Raw genomic sequence first — 18,316 nt, forward strand, 5'->3', positions numbered from 1 at the left:
AAATCAATTTCTTAACCAAAATCCTCATTTATGAATCGAGACCAGAGATGTTTCTGGTGTTGTAATTGTGGCTCAACGCCTTTGACAATTACAACCGTTAAATACTCCGTAATAATTAATAACTATTGCCGGAGATGTCACTGTTTAATCGACCGTTTCTGCCGAAACGTGGGGAACTTTAACCTTATCTTGACTGGCAAATCACTTTCGCACACAATGAACACAAAACGCTCTCTCTTTATCTATGTGGATATTTATTAATCTTCACCTACTCAACCTGCAAAATTCTACATAACAAGGGTAACACATCTAAATAAGCAAAATAAAGAACACAGCAGTGGGTGTTGAATCAACCAGCGTTTATGGCAAAATTGAGAATATGACGAAGAGGTTGCAACTCCAACTGTAACTCAGTTATTCTGACCATAAAACCTCCCCCAACTCCTGAGCAGACAAAGGGTTATAAAGCTTTTGGCGGCAAGCTAGCGAGCAGTGATATTGGAGACAAAGGAAAATGGAGAATTTTACCATGAGGTTATTTTAACAGTTCAGTCTTACAACGCACCTGCGTTTACTCTCAGGTGGTAAAACACGCACAGAGCTAGGAACGCAGCGGCTCCAGATATCAAAATAACACATCAAAGTTTCAATAATTAAGTTACATGCACACATCATTCAGAACACATGAGATTCTAACCTGCGATCATCATCGCACTACAACCTCTGACCCTGCCCAGGCTTTCTAATAAAGAAATAAAAATAAAGGATGGGTTTTACTTGGTGAAGTTTCCTTCTGGGGCAGCAAGTGAGAGGAAAAGGGGGGGGGGGTTTGAAGCATTGCTGTGCGTCCACAGTTAAACTCCAAGAAAGCGGTCAGTTCCCGTCCTTTGGCCTTCTTGACAAAAAGGAAAAATAGGATCTGACCATCAGCAGTCGACTAGGGATGAAACACGGTGGCGGTTCGTTTCCTCAAACTCCGTGTTTTTAGTTACGTGTTAAACTCACGTCTTCGATCGGCAAAGTGAAATTTCTGGCCTTCCTAGTCCAGAAACCTCAGTTATGATTTGTTCGTTGGCCAACGAGAGAGAATAAATGAAATCCACTCAGGACTCTTCTTCCCCAGGTGATGCTTCAAATGTTGGTGATCGGGTCACGATCGCCAGCTGAAGGCGTTTGTTCAAAATGGGCGCCTTCCTATATAGCGTCCTGTGACGTCAGACTTGGGACGCCCAGTCATATCAGTCGCAATGCTTGATGGGATATGTAGGAGCGGGCTGTCCTGGATACAAAATGGCCGATGCCATTGGAGAGGCACAGTGACGTCCAACAACGTGCAGATAGTCCAATACTCAGCAACAAGTGGTCCAACAACAGACATGCCGCGTGTAGCTTGCTAACTGTAGTTTCAAAGGAGAGTTACCTTAACAAGAACGTTCAGATTTTTTGAAGAGTGGTTTTGCTAAGTTTTTAAATGTAATAGCTCCAATACCTGTAGTAGACAGCTTTCATATTGCAGTGAAAATGTAGAAAGGGAATAAAAGCAGGGGAAGGCTGACAGCTAGTCAGACAAAATCCTTGTTTGAGCTGATTTTAAATTACTTAAAATTGCTCGAACACAAAATGTTTGTATCCATAGGATTAGCCAATATCTAATATTCACACCTTCACAAGAGACGTCGGATAAATTGGCCTGATCAACTGATCGTGAATCTATAGGGATCCAAACAGCTGCAAGACCTTAGTGGTGTTGTAAAAAGGATATCCTGTTGGGAAATCCAATACCTTATGCCACCATGGCCAACCTTGGAGCTGTCTGATGAGTTGCAGCTGTTCTGATGGATTTATACAACCAGGGGGCTCAACCAACCAAAGATTAGCATGGTGACATGAATGTTGTTCAGCTGGGGAAACTTAACAAACAGCACTTGTGAATGGTTGGGTGTTTAATATTTAGTCATATAACATATAGAAAATAATATTTTTAGTTTGAATTGTTAAGAACTACTAAAATGGGGGGAGGGGTGTCAATTTTACTCACTGTTCTGAGGATTTCTCAACCTTTCCAAGACCGTGCAATATGACATCTTTCTACTACAGGTAAGGGAACAATTATTGAAAATAACTTCATAGGACCTAAGTTTTGTGTTCGGAAATATTTCCAAACAGTCAAACTTGTCTATCTTGTAAGGGATGAAAGGTGTAGAATTTGTTTCAGCCAGCTTTGGATGATTGGTATTGTGCGGCAGCTGTTGGGGGTGGAGCAGCACTGTGTTACTCTATGCTTCGTACAACTACAGGAAACGCCGGTCACTGAGGCGCTTTTTCGGCACTTTAAATGGGAGAAACTATGTGAGGTTTTGAAAATGTAGTTTTTTTTTTAACGATTGTAAATTTAAAGTGACATTCAATTCTACAAACTAAAAAGCAGCTTAAGAAAACACGTCCTTGTGTTGCTCCCTGTGACCTACAGTAACTGATGCGCACATGTGCTTCTGTAGATCTGAGTGAGTTAAATCTACAGACTTGGGTATTGCACGGCTGATGGTATTTACAAACTGGGAAACAATGCAATTGATGCCCTGTGGACTCGCATGAGAGTGTGGTCTGCAAATCACCCATTACGGCTGCAATACACACACAAAGTCACAGATGGATGGCACACAATATAGGACAACCCATCTTTTTGATGCTGCTGTAAATTTCCTGCTGTTATCCTGACTTGGATCACACAGAACACATTTCCCTCATCCAGTGTCGGTTAACATAATGTCGACAACCCATGCCTATGAGCTCGGCTGCAGTGCAGAAAGTAAAGTTTAGGAGTTGTTTTGTAGTCATGTGCTTATTCCCTCAAACTGCAGAAGTGAAATTCGTGCTAATTTATTTTTCACACTGCTGTAAATTCTCACCTTGTATCAGACATACCTCTAAACAGTTCAGCTCTGATCCTCAAATGAATTCCACAGAGCCATACAAAAACTGCTTCACCGATCAAGGTGAAGTAGCTCCTGGCTGTGGCAGAAAAAAACTTAATTATGCAACTTACAAAATCTCCTTCCAGTAACTAACAATGGGGTTCTAACAGTTGAACCCATGCCATTTTTTAAAATAGAAAATAGAACCAGATTATGTAAAAGATGTCCTCGGATATGAGAGATTGTCCATTTAACTTTAAGATGTGTTTGCGGTTTGGATGCTTGCAAAAATCCTAAATATATTTAATTTTGCCATTATCTATTTTGTTACTAAGCTTTATGTTTAATAATTACCTAACCTAGGTGAAGCAGTATGTGGCTGTTTCTGTCTAGAAATGCGTCAGTTGTAGTTTTGTTGGTAGGTTTGGATTTTCTTTCTAATGCCCTCATCAGACCATTGCGCATCGGACTTGCTTGCATTACAGTGGTGTAGCAAGCTATGGTAACACTCCAGCATTGTTTCCCTACCCATAATTCTACAATAGCATACTTTATGTGATAAATCATCATGTGATTAATAGCTAAGCCAGGCTGTTGATCAAGATGGGTGTGTTTTTATGTAAGATTTAAGTTTATCTCTAAAGTTCACTGATAAATTGTGTCTCATGTTAATAAACCCATGTGAAGGAGGCCTTAGAGAGCCAGATTATCTTCAACCATGAGAGGAAAATACCGTCAAAGATGTTTTACCCTTAAGTTTCTTTCTGGAAAATCTTGTTTATGCTATGAATAAACTTTAGAATATTACAAAAATATGTTAAATGCCTCCGCTTCCTGTCCATGTTTCTCCTTGTTTTTTGTTTCCGCTCTCTAACTCTGTCCCCCTGTACTTTCCCGCTTCCTGTTCTTTCAGTAAGGGTGGCTAAAGAGCAGAAATAATCAGAACAGCTATGTGCAGCTGACTTCTATTCAGAGCTAGAATGGCTGCGGCTGATGTGTGCAGCTGAGACCCTTTCAAACGCTGAGCGCCTCCCTTTATGTGGAAGCAAGCAGAGCTCTTCAAAGTAACTGAGTTCCGCCACTTAAGCTGTCAGAGGTTCAAATTGTGTTCTCTCCAAATCTCTCCACCTCCCCTTCTCTGATGCAGAACTGATGCTAATTTTTTCTACTTCATCAGGAGCACGATATGCAGAGACTGTTTAGAGATGCGGTATACACAGGTAGGTTGTGTACTGCTGGTAACTACCTTGAAGACCATTAGGGTATCCTCTGTCAATAGTTAAAGTTGAGTCCATCAACCCACTTTAAATTCAAAGCTAACAGTGTCACAAAGGTATTTACTAACTTCTGATGGATCGGGTGGAAGAATCAGCCCTTCTTTTGTCTTCTGCTTACCAGAGTTCGGGTTCTAGGGGTTACACGTCCAGCAGTAACACCCAGAAATCCTGTAACAACACACATTTCAGCTTATTCTTTTTTGAGGTGTTCCTTAGCCATATTGCATATATATAGGGCATCCAGTGAATTATGGGTCTGCTCCAGGGTCTCCTTTCTCATTCTATCTGGCCTAAGAACTTTCGTAGCTCTAGGCTAACCATTTAAGCTAGTAGCAAAACCTCTTCTGGACCTGTGGGTGCCTTGATACTGTCTTGGCGTCAGCTGGACCACTGCATTTCGCACAGAAGTTTCCGTTTAACCTCATTAGTTTGTCAACAGTTCATTCAATTTCCTCCATGTTTTGTTTGTTTTCTATGCCTTGGGGGGTAAAGTGTTACCTTTTATAAACACATTCTGCTTAGAGTATTTCTCTATTTACATTTGGCACTATGTCTTTATGTCTCATTAAGGTAAGAAGGCAGTTATTCCAGCAGTACCCTGGTTCGACTTGTCACCAAAAATAACTTCTGACCACCTTACATATCTGCTTTCCTCCCTCTCAGTTTCCTTTGGACCATTTCGTCACATTCCTCTTTTAAAGCTTTTATTTTTACACTCCACTTCCCCTCTCGCCTCCCTGCGCCTCTGTTCTCTCCCAGCTCCTCATGGGTTGCCTCATCCTAGCAGTGTGTGCAGCCTCGAGCGAGGCCTGACATTTGAAGCGTTGATGGAGGGGAGGAGGGAGTCAGAGGTGAAGTGGCTGGACTATAGTATGGAAGGCGTTAACAGAGCGGCGGAGGACTCAGCCAGCATCATAAATTACTTCTTACTTACTTTCAGAAAGTTTGGGCTGAAACTATTTTCTGATTGAGCTGCAGTGTAATTTAAGATCTTACTCTGTGTTGACTTCCTGAAAGTGACAGATCCATTGTTTGTAAGCCAGTGTTATCTTTCAGTCGGAGAGATAGATTTCCCCTTGGACCCGGATTGTTTAAAGTTAACGTATTAGCGTTACCTTTAACGCTTTATTAGCGTTAACGTATTAGATAAGGCCCATTTTGTTAACTCTTGCTCACTTTGTAGGTAGAGTCTTGACGCCAGACATCAAGATGTTCATGCTGACTGTTAGCTCTGTTTTACTTAAATCACTCAGTCCTGGGTAAGTGAATTAACTGACTAAACAAATAGATTTGCAGCAGTGAATGTGGAATTTATCACCTCTGTGCCCCTCCTGAGGTGATCTTAGTTAATTGCATTCAGAAACAGCCTGTAAACAAAACCTTCATTACTGGATGGAGAGCTGGAGAAAATGCAAACAAAGCGTATGTTTGTCTGAAGCTTCATCTCTTTGACATTGTGGTAAATTGCGATGCTAGTAGGAACAATAGACTTGTCCGCAAGAAAATGTCCTGTAAATTCTTTTTAAACCTTGTATTTATGTCTAGAAAGGGTTAAACCACATGGAAACATGCGAAACACCTCAAGACTCTTTAGTAAGTATGCCAGACCTGCAGGTGGCATACTTATTGTGGCATTTATAGTCCCCCATAATCGCACAGCCACAATCTTCATAGTATGTTACTGTACAGGTCCTTCTCAAAATATTAGCATATTAGCATAAAGTTCATTATTTTCCATAATGTCATGATGAAAATTTTACATTCATATATTTTAGATTCATTGCACACTAACTGAAATATTTCAGGTCTTTTATTGTCTTAATACGGATGATTGTGGCATACAGCTCATGAAAACCCAAAATTCCTATCTCACAAAATTAGCATATCATTAAAAGGGTCTCTAAACGAGCTATGAACCTAATCATCTGAATCAACGAGTTAACTCTAAACACCTGCAAAAGATTCCTGAGGCCTTTAAAACTCCCAGCCTGGTTCATCACTCAAAACCCCAATCATGGGTAAGACTGCCGACCTGACTGCTGTCCAGAAGGCCACTATTGACACCCTCAAGCAAGAGGGTAAGACACAGAAAGACATTTCTGAACGAATAGGCTGTTCCCAGAGTGCTGTATCAAGGCACCTCAGTGGGAAGTCTGTGGGAAGGAAAAAGTGCGGCAGAAAACGCTGCACAACGAGAAGAGGTGACCGGACCCTAAGGAAGATTGTGGAGAAGGGCCGATTCCAGACCTTGGGGGACCTGCGGAAGCAGTGGACTGAGTCTGGAGTAGAAACATCCAGAGCCACCGTGCACAGGCGTGTGCAAGAAATGGGCTACAGGTGCCGCATTCCCCAGGTCAAGCCACTTTTGAACCAGAAACAGCGGCAGAAGCGCCTCACCTGGGCTACAGAGAAGCAGCACTGGACTGTTGCTCAGTGGTCCAAAGTACTTTTTTCGGATGAAAGCAAATTCTGCATGTCATTCGGAAATCAAGGTGCCAGAGTCTGGAGGAAGACTGGGGAGAAGGAAATGCCAAAATGCCAGAAGTCCAGTGTCAAGTACCCACAGTTAGTGATGGTCTGGGGCACCGTGTCAGCTGCTGGTGTTGGTCCACTGTGTTTTATCAAGGGCAGGGTCAATGCAGCTAGCTGTCAGGAGATTTTGGAGCACTTCATGCTTCCATCTGCTGAAAAGCTTTATGGAGATGAAGATTTCATTTTTCAGCACGACCTGGCACCTGCTCACAGTGCCAAAACCACTGGTAAATGGTTTACTGACCATGGTATCACTGTGCTCAATTGGCTTGCCAACTCTCCCGACCTGAACCCCATAGAGAATCTGTGGGATATTGTAAAGAGAACGTTGAGAGACTCAAGACCCAACACTCTAGATGAGCTAAAGGCCGCTATCGAAGCATCCTGGGCCTCCATAAGACCTCAGCAGTGCCACAGGCTGATTGCCTCCATGCCACGCCGCATTGAAGCAGTCATTTCTGCCAAAGGATTCCCGACCAAGTATTGAGTGCATAACTGTACATGATTATTTGAAGGTTGACGTTTTTTCTATTAAAAACACTTTTCTTTTATTGGTCGGATGAAATATGCTAATTTTGTGAGATAGGAATTTTGGGTTTTCATGAGCTGTATTCCAAAATCATCCATATTAAGACAATAAAAGACCTGAATATTTCAGTTAGTGTGCAATGAATCTAAAATATATGAATGTTAAATTTTCATCATGACATTATGGAAAATAATGAACTTTATCACAATATGCTAATATTTTGAGAAGGACCTGTATTTTCCTCATGTGGTAGAACAACACAAAGCAATGCATGAGGGTGAAGTGGATGGAACATTGTTTTTAAATGTAAGGAGCCTCCTTAATCCGATGCCCCTAAACCAAATCCATTGCAACCAGGTGTCTTTAATGGAAATCCAGCTGTGTGATGGCCTCAGAGGTTGAACATTAGTTAACAACCAGCATCATGAAGACAAAGGAACACAGCAGACAGGCCAGGGAGAAAGTTGTGGTTTAAAATAGGGTTAGGTTATAAAATGATATCCCAGGCTTTGAACTTCTCAGGTCTCTCATCTCTGTTCAGTCCATCAGCTAAAAATGGAAAAGTGTCACAACTGCAGATAATGCTGATCACCTAAGCTGGCAGGCTAGACAAGTAGAGCAGCATAATTCTGGAGGAACTGCAGACATCCAAAGCTCAGGTGGGAGAATCTGTGAACAGGACACCTTTTAGTTGAGCATTCGACAAGAGGAGTAAGAATAAAGCTGTTGTTGAAAGAAAGCCATAATAAGTCTTGTTTAGGTTTATCACATGTCATGTTGGGGACACAGCAAACATGTGGAAAGAGGTGCTCTGATCAGATGAGACTAAAATTGGTCTTCATGCAAAATGCTATGTGTGGCAAAAGAAAATATTATTTCATCCCCATGATGAAACATGGGCAGCCATTTTAGTCTGTACATGTACAGAGGTCATAAAGACATACCCCAAAAGACCTGTAGCTGTAATCGCAGTAAATTGTTGTACTACAAGGTATTGATATCTAAATACAAATGCAGGTCACACTTCTTAGTCTTTTATTCATAAAATGAATTTGAAAACCAGGTGTCTCTTACCTTCTACTCAGTGATACACATTGACGTTTGTGGTTGCATTGAGACTAAAAAAGGGAAAAGTTCAGCAGACAATAGCTGTGCGATGGACCTACGACAGTGGTTGTTGGAATTAACTAGTGTGTGTGTATAGTCACGTAATTATATATTTGCTTATTTGCTAAAGAGTCAAAATAACAGTTCTTGCCTTTATTTCTGTCACTAGAATTTCCAAGTTTATTTTGTCTCTATCACTTGCATATAAAAATAAAAATCAAAGTGAGCCTTTAGGCAGTGTGAAGTCCCACCTCACCTTTGTAACACTAAGCAGCTTTAGCTTGATCGCCATCTGTTGAAGCAGTCTGCGTTTGTACAAAAAGACTTGCAATTGACATTACCCACAATGACACACACACACCCACTTGAGCCGCCCTGCTGGTGTTTGAGGCATGAGCAAGTCGCTATGCCACGGTCTGCTCCAGCCAGGGGCAGTGGTTTGTTTAGCTGTGAAATGATAGGACTCTCACATTACCGCCAAGTGTAATTTGCTGTAAGATGTGTAAATCAAACATGGTTTCAAGTGGCGGGGTATGTGTTTGTTGGAGGTGTTGCAGTGTCTCTGCTAGTTAAAGGCTGCTCCTCTGGAGAGCCCAGCTAACTGCTGCATTTTTCACTTCACCCACAGGACAGTCTAGAAGTCGATGAGGCTGTTCAGAAAGATCCTAGAGTGTGAAATTGATGATGAGGACTCTAGGTTTCATTTGTTCCTTGTTGGACTCTCTTACATCCCCTGACAAATATATGCAATCACTTAACATGGAGGATGCCAGCATGTTCATCTGTAAAATAAGCTAGTTTTTAATCGTATCTGCAATTTTGTTTTTCCTTTTGTTACAAAGGAAAACAACTGACTAAACATTGTCCAAAATGTTATTCTTCAGTTTTTCGCCATGGCGTGTACATATTTGGAAATCTAGACATGTTGTTTGATACAATTTAATAATGATCAGTAGCAATGTGTACCAGTCACCACTGACCAGTCATACAAAGTGGAAACATTTTATCTGTTCATTTAGAGAAATCAGAACCCACTACTCCACTGAGAAATCACATTTTCTAATGGCACAAGATTTTGCTATGTTAAAAGGCTGCATTATTTCTGAGCATAGTGTAGTTGCTGTAACCTTGTTATTTTCATCATCATCAGTTAAAGCAAATTGTCCTGAGACCTGGACATAAAGATGAGTATTTTAAGTTGGTCAATGTTTCTTGTTTTATTCTAAAGCAAGACAGGAAGTAGTTTTTGAGTAGTTAGTTGGTTGTATAATTAAGGCGACAAATGAAGACTTCTTTTAAACTCTTGAATCATTCATTTCACAGTATTTTGGTTAGTCAGTAGAAAAAAGAAACAGTGACAGAATGGCGGCCATAAACAAATGGGTTGTAAGGTATTGCCACAGCTGTAAACTGCCGATGAGGCTAAAGTTACCATCTTCTTCACAGCTTCCTATTACTGAAGGTCTGTTTTACCACTCTTTTAGTGGGTCTGGACTGCATTATGTTCTCTCTAGCTCAAAATCAAAAAAGTTAATCAAACCCTTATTGGGTGCACTGCAGTGCAGCTCCTCAATTAACTCATCTATTGTCACCTTTAAAAAAATGTTAAAAGCATGCTGAAGAGCACCAACACAGAACAGATAACTGGACTTCAGCTTGGAATAGATTTGTCAGAAGCATTGATGGTTGTGAAAGTAGCAGGTTGGAAAAGGAGCCTCATCTTTGCGTGTTTGCTGCCACCCTGATACAGCCAGTGGAGATTGTCTGATAGAAAATCACTGGTGGGTATTGTTAACACGTCTGATACCATCGACGTGCGTTGCCCTTTAAATTGCTCAGACCTGGACTGGATAACTCTACACAGAACAGGGAGTTTTTCAAATGCAGAATTTCTGTTAAGGAAACACAATAAAGATTCATTTTCAATGCTTCTGTTGGCATTAGAAACACCTTTGCTTCAGATATGCATGAAAACCTGGACTGGAGTATTCCTCACATTTTACAGATTAATTAAACACATCCAGGACTTGTACAGGCCTAGGGTTATTAAAAGGGCAACTAACATCTCTGCAGATCAGGGGTGGAAATTAGCAACACCCACTAACCAAATTACGGTCCATATATGAAGTGGCATAAATGGATGAGTTTGCAGTTTGAACAGAAAAAAAACTGAATTTGATTTGCACAACTGACCTGTTGGGTGCAGTAATACTGCTTTTAGTACAATTATAAATAAAAGAAGAAAAACTGTACAGTAACTTTAGCAATGTGTCGCTAGTTGCTACATTCCTCAGCGTTTTGCCTACCATTATCTAGGGGGGTGGGGGTGGTATGTGTATGTATGTCTGTATGTATATATGTATGTCTCTGCCTTTGTGCAAGGAGGAACAGGAGGAGCACTGCCAGAGCCCTGCAAAATGACCTCCTGAAGGCCACAAATGTACATGTGTCTACACAAACGGTTAGAAACCGACTCCATGAGGATGGTATGAGGTCCCAACATCCACAAATGGGGGTTGTGCTCACAGCCCAACACCATGCAGGATGCTTGGCATTTGCCAGAGAACACCAGGATTGGCAAATTCGCCACTGGCGCCCTGTGCTCTTCACAGATGAAAGCAGGTTCACACTGAGCACATGTGACAGACGTGACAGAGTCTGGAGACACCGTGGAGAGCGATCTGCTGCCTGCATCATCCTTCAGCATGACCGGTTTGGCAGTGGGTCAGTAATGGTGTGGGGTAGCATTTCTTTGGAGGGGCACACGGCCATCCATGTGCTCGCCAGAGGTAGCCTGACTGCCATTAAGTACAGAGATGAGATCCTCAGACCCCTTGTGAGACCATATGCTGGTGCGGTTGGCCCTGGGTTCCTCCTAATGCAGGACGATGCTAGACCTCATGTGGCTGGAGTGTGTCAGCAGTTCCTGCAAGATGAAGACATTGAAGCTATGGACTGGCCCGCCCGTACCCCAGACCTGAATCCAATTGAGCACATCTGGGACATCATGTCTCGCTCCATCCACCAACGTCACGTTGCACCACAGACTGTCCAGGAGTTGGTGGATGCTTTAGTCCAGGTCTGGGAGGAGATCCCTGAGGAGACCATCCACCGTCTCATCAGGAGCATCTCCAGGTGTTGTAGGGAGGTCATACAGACACATGGAGGTCACACACAATACTGAGCCCCATTTTGACTTGTTTTAAGGACATTACATCAAAGTTGGATCAGCCTGTAGTGTGTTTCCACTTTAATTTTGTGTGTGACTCCAAATCCAGGTCTCCATTGGTTAATAAATTTGATTTCTATTGATGATTTTTGTGTGATTTTTTTATCAGCACATTCAACTTTGTACAGAACAAAGTGTTCCATGGGAATATTTCATTCATTCAGATCTAGGATGTGTTACTTGAGTGTTCCCTTTATTTTTTTGAGCTATGTATATCAAGGACCACAAATCTTCAAAATGCCACAAGGAGAAAACTGCTGCTATAAGGCACTGTACAGCCTGACAATAGTCCTGCATTAAAGCTGAATGTACTGTTTCGAAGTGTCCTTGCCATCAGTAAGAAAGGAACACCTTTCAGCGATTATAAATGGCTTTGCAAGTAAGTAATGCATTTAGTATTGAGAAATTATCATAACCAAGGCAAATGTTGAACACAAAGAAAAATATTGGCTGGTAAAATGTTTGAGTGGCTGGTTACTAGTTTTATCCACATAGAACACAGGTTACTGGTTATTTAGCGCTTGTAGAACTGGCAGCTACAGGTAGCGTCTTAAGTAATCTCGAAGATGAATCTGAAAGTGCTGCCCCAATCAGCAGCAGAGTCTGGAGATGAACTCTGAAGGTCTATGTTGAGAGTTAAAGTTAATTGACTGCTTGATGGAACATCAGCATAATGCCTTCTGCTACAGCTCATCAATCCCAAAGACCTTAAACCTTGTTCTAATGATGCTGTAAAAATCTAACATAATGCGTTGGCCATCCTATATTAGGAACATACAGGCACTTTACGATCGCTTCATGACTTAATAATCTCCACTATTAAAAATGATTATCTGCTGTATGTCATCCAGAAAGTTAATGGCAGCTCAGCAGGAAGGCTTTCCCACCTGCTAGGCTGTCATGTAAGACATCACATTTGTATGTGCCATCGCAATCTGGCCGCTTCCTTGCCTTTCAGCCAGTGCATTGTGGGATAAATTCCCAGAGTAAACAACTATAGAAAGTACCTGGAAGGGATTAAGAACACGCTGCTGTCTGAGATAGACTGCTTGTCTATTCTTAGGTAAGATCAGCTGCTTCATTTATCTTTAAATCCACACACACTGACATGTTGACTTGCTGACACACTTAGATCTCCACACATTATTCAGACAGAGTGTGAGGGTCAGTTAAAGCCTATTACTCTGGTGTTGTGAGGGCCTTTGCATCACTAGATTTATAAAAGGGATGCCTTCCTGCAGTTTGCACTTTCACACCAACCTGCTGACTTGATAATTATAAACCACAGCCACTGAGTAGAGTCTTTAACTCAAATTACACATGGAAATTGAGATGACAGTTGCGATTCGATATATTGCGCATTTCTAGCAGACAGTCAATAGGTTTAAGATAAAATAAGTCTGAGTCATGATGTCTGCTTGTGTTTAATGCACATTACTTTTACATTAATGACTGATGGTGTAACCAGGTATGGGAGCTCACTACTGAAAACTCCACTGTATTGCTTGTCAAGGAAAAGTCCTTTCATAGAGGAACTCTGTTGTGTTTATGATTTAAGACTCTTATTTTGAAGTAAAAAAGGAAGTAGTTCTCGAGTTGCCCTGTTGTATTGACTGATAAGGATTACGTTGGCAGATAACGCTCAGTTACAAAATCATTGAAGAAGCTTCTGTCACTGACAGAGAGACGGACAAGATACGAATGATTTTTAAGCACTATTAAAATAACACGCCTGGCAAACCGGTAGCTGCTATCGATGCTAATGTTGGTAGCTTCTTGATATTTCTCTAAAGGGCTAATTCCTAGATTTTATTGAGTCTGGATGGCTTTCGATCACCCCTAGTTCATAATTTTAAGCTGTCTGAGCTGAATAAATGTAAACTACACAAAGGATTCTTTAAAACAGTTTGAGATTCATTTATGAAATCTTTCTTCCCTTTGTAAAATGGGGAGCATTTTTTATTTTAATTTTATTAATACCACCTTAGATTCAGACAAAGATAAAAAACCAAATTCAATGAACTCAACACTGATTTGAACTTGGAGTTCCTGAACATGTTGCCAAAATCTCATCTCATTACTTTCTTGTGGACCCAGCATGCATTGCTCGTTAGCTTGAATAACTGTTACATCCGTATTAATAATGGATGTCTAGGGGTCTTACAGGTCATTTTGTGTGCCTTGGAAGTACAGTATTTGTTTTGGGAATTACATCACATCCATTTTAAAATGTTCCCGAGGTAAGCCCAGTGGGATTTATTAATTTTGCTTGTCAGTGACCAGACTAATAACGGTTAGCAGTGTACACTGATAAGATGTTTCTCCTCTAGTGTAGCAAAATGTTCACTAGAGGTTGTACAACACTATGTGTGTGACAGATTTAATGAGATACACGCCCTTATTACCAGGTTATTACCGCTCCTATCGCTTTAAAAAACAACATGGCTGCCTCATTTAGCCATATTTTATTTTAAGTTGGTATCTGGTAAACTTCTGACCTCAGTACTTTATACCTGGGTGGATAATAGGTTCCCTTGTGGTGTTCAGAAATGCTGACTTGCGGCTCTTGCGGTGGCGCAGGGCTAAAGTTTGCGACCCACGTACGGAGGCGACAGTCCTCGGGTCCCGGTCCATTGAGCTTTGCTGCATGGCTACCCCTCTCTCTCCCTTCACCCCATTTCCTGTCAGTCAACTTACAAAGTAAAGGCCATTAGTGCCACAACATAAATAATAAAATGCTGACTTGCAGGTTATGCTCCTGGTGCTCGTGTGTGTGTGTATGTGTTCTTGTACTTGTTGCTGAGTGAGAACCATTTTTCGTATTTTATCGCAGTGAGGACGTTTTCCTGGTCCTCACTTTTCCAAATTCCGTTCTTGGGACAGTGTCCTAGGACTAGGGAATGAATTTAGTTATGGATAGGGTGAGTTTTAGGGTCAGGGTTAGGCACTAAAAATCAAGGAAAATGAATGGAAGTCAATGGAAGTAAAACTAAGAAGTTCTCATAAAGATAGTAAAACACGTGTGTGTGTGTGTGTGTGTGTGTGTGTGTGTGTTTGAAGTCAGATGTTTCCATATGCAAAAGGTGTGTTAAATGTTCTTTCTTTCTGGCTGTGTTGCACAGGGGTCCCTTCAGCGTGGTGAGGAGATGCATCAACAGGGACACGGGCCAACAGTTTGCGGTCAAAATCGTGGATGTGGCCCAGTTCACCTCCAGTCCTGGTCTCAGCACAGAAGGTGGGACCCTCACTGTTATCGCTGCTGCTTTGAGCTGCTGATGAATACATCTGTACATGCTTCATGTCTTTCCTTCTCTCTGCTGTGTCAGGTAGAAGAAGCTGGTGTGTGAGCTCCATGCACACTGTGCTAATGCACAAAGAAAAAGAAGAGGTGTGAAAATGTGTGATAGCCATTCACACATTTATCTTTATACTTATGCAAAGTTAATTAGCATACCTCAAAATGCGACGCTGTAACAACAAGCTCTTTCTGATGACGCAGACAAAAATCATGCTGATATCATTGAGGCTATTTTAATCCAGAGGTAGATTCTGAACATGTCACTCCGAGAAGATTATTTTCCTTCAGCTTAATGAGGGATCACCATAGTTCTCTATAGTTTAGTCTACACTTAAACACACTTGCTTTTCCACACACTGGCCTACTCTTCATTCACTCAGTTGCTACCTTTCACACTTGGACTTCCCCAGTTCAGTCTGGTTGAGTATTGTTTGGACTGGTCCACTGAGGTGTTTAATTGCCAAGTAATGCCTTTCACAGCTTTACAGCAACTGCCCATGAAGAACAACTCTGCCCCTATACAGTTTCTATTGCCAGTAATGGTTTTGATCAACTCTAACTAGTAGTTGCCACTTCTACTGTATGCACCATGTTGTATGTTGGTAAGCTTTATTAAACGACATTAATGTAAGCTGTAGTTTTTCAAACCATGGTGTATATATATAAGGTATTAAAAAAGCAAGAACACTCCCTCCCTCTGTGAGCTTTTTATTTTTCAGTTTATTATAGAATTGTTGCGCATCGGTAATCCTGAAAAGACTGCTGAGTATCGTCTAGACAAAACATGCAGAGGCCTTATCCGACATCTCCCACGGGCTGGGAGAGTGATGGAGGGAGGGATGGGGGAACAAAAGGAGAGGAGAGATTGAATTACAGATATTTGCAAGATGGAGGAAGGAGTGATAAGCTTGACACTATGAAGAGAGGAATATAGAGAGCCAAAGAAACCGTGGCCAGTCTGCTGAGAAGCAGTTTACAAAAAAGTCCATATTAAACAGCTCTAGTTCCTGAGCAGTAGGTTGTAATGTGCTCTAAACAGAACTAAAAAAGATGCTACTCAATTATGTTCACTCTCTTATTATTTGTCATGTTACATATTTTTTCCTGTCTTGTTTCTCTTTCCATAACTTTTCATTGCAGTTAGAAACATCAGTGTTTTTCTCTCTCAGAAACAGCCTGTGGTCCAAAATATTGAAATGCTCCTTTGAATGTCACCAGCAAACGAATGTTACAGTTTATTTCTGTTAGTATTGAGGCCTTTGTAGAAACCTGCTGAAAACCGCTGAAACTTATACAGATTGTTACAGTGAGAGAGACGATGATGATGATGCGCTTTACTTTATGTGAACTTATCATTTGTTCAACCTCACGGTGAGATTTAGCTGATGTTCTGAGACCAAACCGTTTCTTTCTCTCATTTTACCGCTTCAAGGGAGGAAAAAGAAAGGTCTGCTCTTCAGTCTGGACACAAAAAGACACACCTCAGTCAGTTCAGGACTTTTAGTTTAAAATAAGTGTCTCAAACTAAAACTGACTTTACTCTGCTTCCGATCAGATAAAACCTTGTTTCACAGATCAGGGGGATGCTCTTGGTCATTTTAGTGGCTTTATTAATTTTAGGGTGTCTTCAGGATACCTGGTTTGCCTAAAATAAAACTCATTGTGTTGCGATGCTGGTTTTCAACTCTCAACTAATTGGAGTTCCAGCCCACGCCAAAACAAATTCCTTGTATGTCCAAAAACGTACTTGGCAATAAAGCTTTTCTGATTCTGATTCTGATTCGGGATATATCTGCTTACAGGTTTAACAGTAAAAGTTTGGCATCAGATGACTAATCACAACAAGGGATCTGGAACCATGGATTTCTAACGAAAATAATCCACCGTAATCATCAACATATAGGCGATTTTCCATCGTTAAGGCACAGTGAAAGTGTCACGGATGAAAAGCGATTAGTTAGATACAAATTTACAGGTGCAAATATTTGTTTTTTGAGGGTGTTTTACACCGGGTGCAACTTTGGATGTCTTCGATGTTTGCAAAAAAAAGTACAAAAACAGATCTGTTTAATGTATGAAGTGAGATTTCAGCAAATTCTTGAATTTATTACCATACATATTCAGACACGGTGACTGATAAAATGGTTCAGGGTACAGATAAAACCAGATATTCACATAAACACATACGCATTTAAATAAAACTCTACATTTTTCCTGTCAGTTAGGTTTACCAAACGTAACTGTATTTTATAAATACTGGAATAAAATGGGAGAAAATCTTTTTCAGATACATTTTTATGATTTTTCTTAAATTTCAGCAGTTTACATACACTCAGGGTGTATTTATACCTGCCACTTTTGGTCCTCTTTAAACAGACCAGAGTTAATTTTCCTCCCCTTTCCCCCTCCGGACCAAACAACTACACCGAGACCCACTTTTTCAGGAGGTCTCGGTCTGCTTTCAAACAGACTCTGGTGCGGTTCGCTTATGGTGTGAATACAAACAAGCCCCGATCTGACCCAACTACAGGAAACATATGTCTCTTTGCACTTAACAAGCCACCGTAGCCGGTAGCAAAGGTGTACGTTGTACAGAAATCATGCCTGATCAGCTTTATGTTGCTGAATGAAAACAAACCGCATGTTTTTGGTCTGAACCAAACAAGCAGAACAAAATTATGGAGCTCCACCAGTGTGGTTCAAGCCAGAAGGTGCCATGTTCATCTGTTATGCAAATATCAACAGCATGAGAATGTCCAGCTCTCATGAAGTTCAGAAAAGGACAGAAGTTTTCTTTCCCAGAGATGAACAAGTTTTGTTGTCAAATGTGCAAATCAGCACGGAACAAAAGAAAAAGTCCTTGTTATGATGACTGGTGAGAGAGCATCATTATGCACTGTGAAATTAGATGACATGGGCTGAAAGGCCACTCAGAAAGGAAGACACCATTTCTCCAGCAGCAGCATTAAAAAGACAGATTACAGTTTGCAAATGCATTTCAGGACAAAGACGTGTCCTGGGGTCTGATGAAGCTGAAACTGTGTGTTTGGACATAAAGACCATAGTTACATTTGGAGGAAAAGGGGGAAGCCTGCAAGCCTGTAAACCACATCCCAGCTGTGAAGCATGGCGGTGGCAGCATCATGTTGTGTGAGTGTTTCACTGCAGGAGGAAAAGGTGCACTTCACACAACTAGGTGGTATCATGAAGAAAGATTATTATTATTTAGAAATTTAGAAGCAACATCTCAGAACATCACTCAGCAAGTTAAAGCTTTAGAGTGGCCATCACAAAACCCTGATCTCAACCCCAGAGAAAATCTACAGGTGGCGCCAATAAGCTCTGTTAGCATTTCATGACTGGCTAACTGTTAGCATCTGCCTCAGAACATCTTGTCAACTCTAAAGGGCTATTTCACAGTCTTTTAAT

The 18,316-nt window shown here is 41.1% G+C and overlaps 1 protein-coding gene across 14 annotated transcripts in view; it reads left to right on the top strand.

Annotated features, from left to right (window-relative positions):
- The window catches only part of caska (calcium/calmodulin-dependent serine protein kinase a), a 248,467-nt gene that overhangs the window by 58,191 nt on the left and 171,960 nt on the right, over positions 1-18,316 (top strand). For all 14 annotated transcript variants that reach the window (XM_047371389.1, XM_047371388.1, XM_047371390.1 and 11 more), the window contains exon 2: positions 14,712-14,824. In XM_047371389.1, coding sequence (XP_047227345.1) covers positions 14,712-14,824 — 113 coding nt within the window. The remainder of the gene's footprint in view (positions 1-14,711; positions 14,825-18,316) is intronic.

This window comes from Girardinichthys multiradiatus, chromosome 7 (assembly GCF_021462225.1).
Source record: "Girardinichthys multiradiatus isolate DD_20200921_A chromosome 7, DD_fGirMul_XY1, whole genome shotgun sequence".
NCBI classification, from domain to species: Eukaryota; Metazoa; Chordata; class Actinopteri; order Cyprinodontiformes; family Goodeidae; genus Girardinichthys; species Girardinichthys multiradiatus.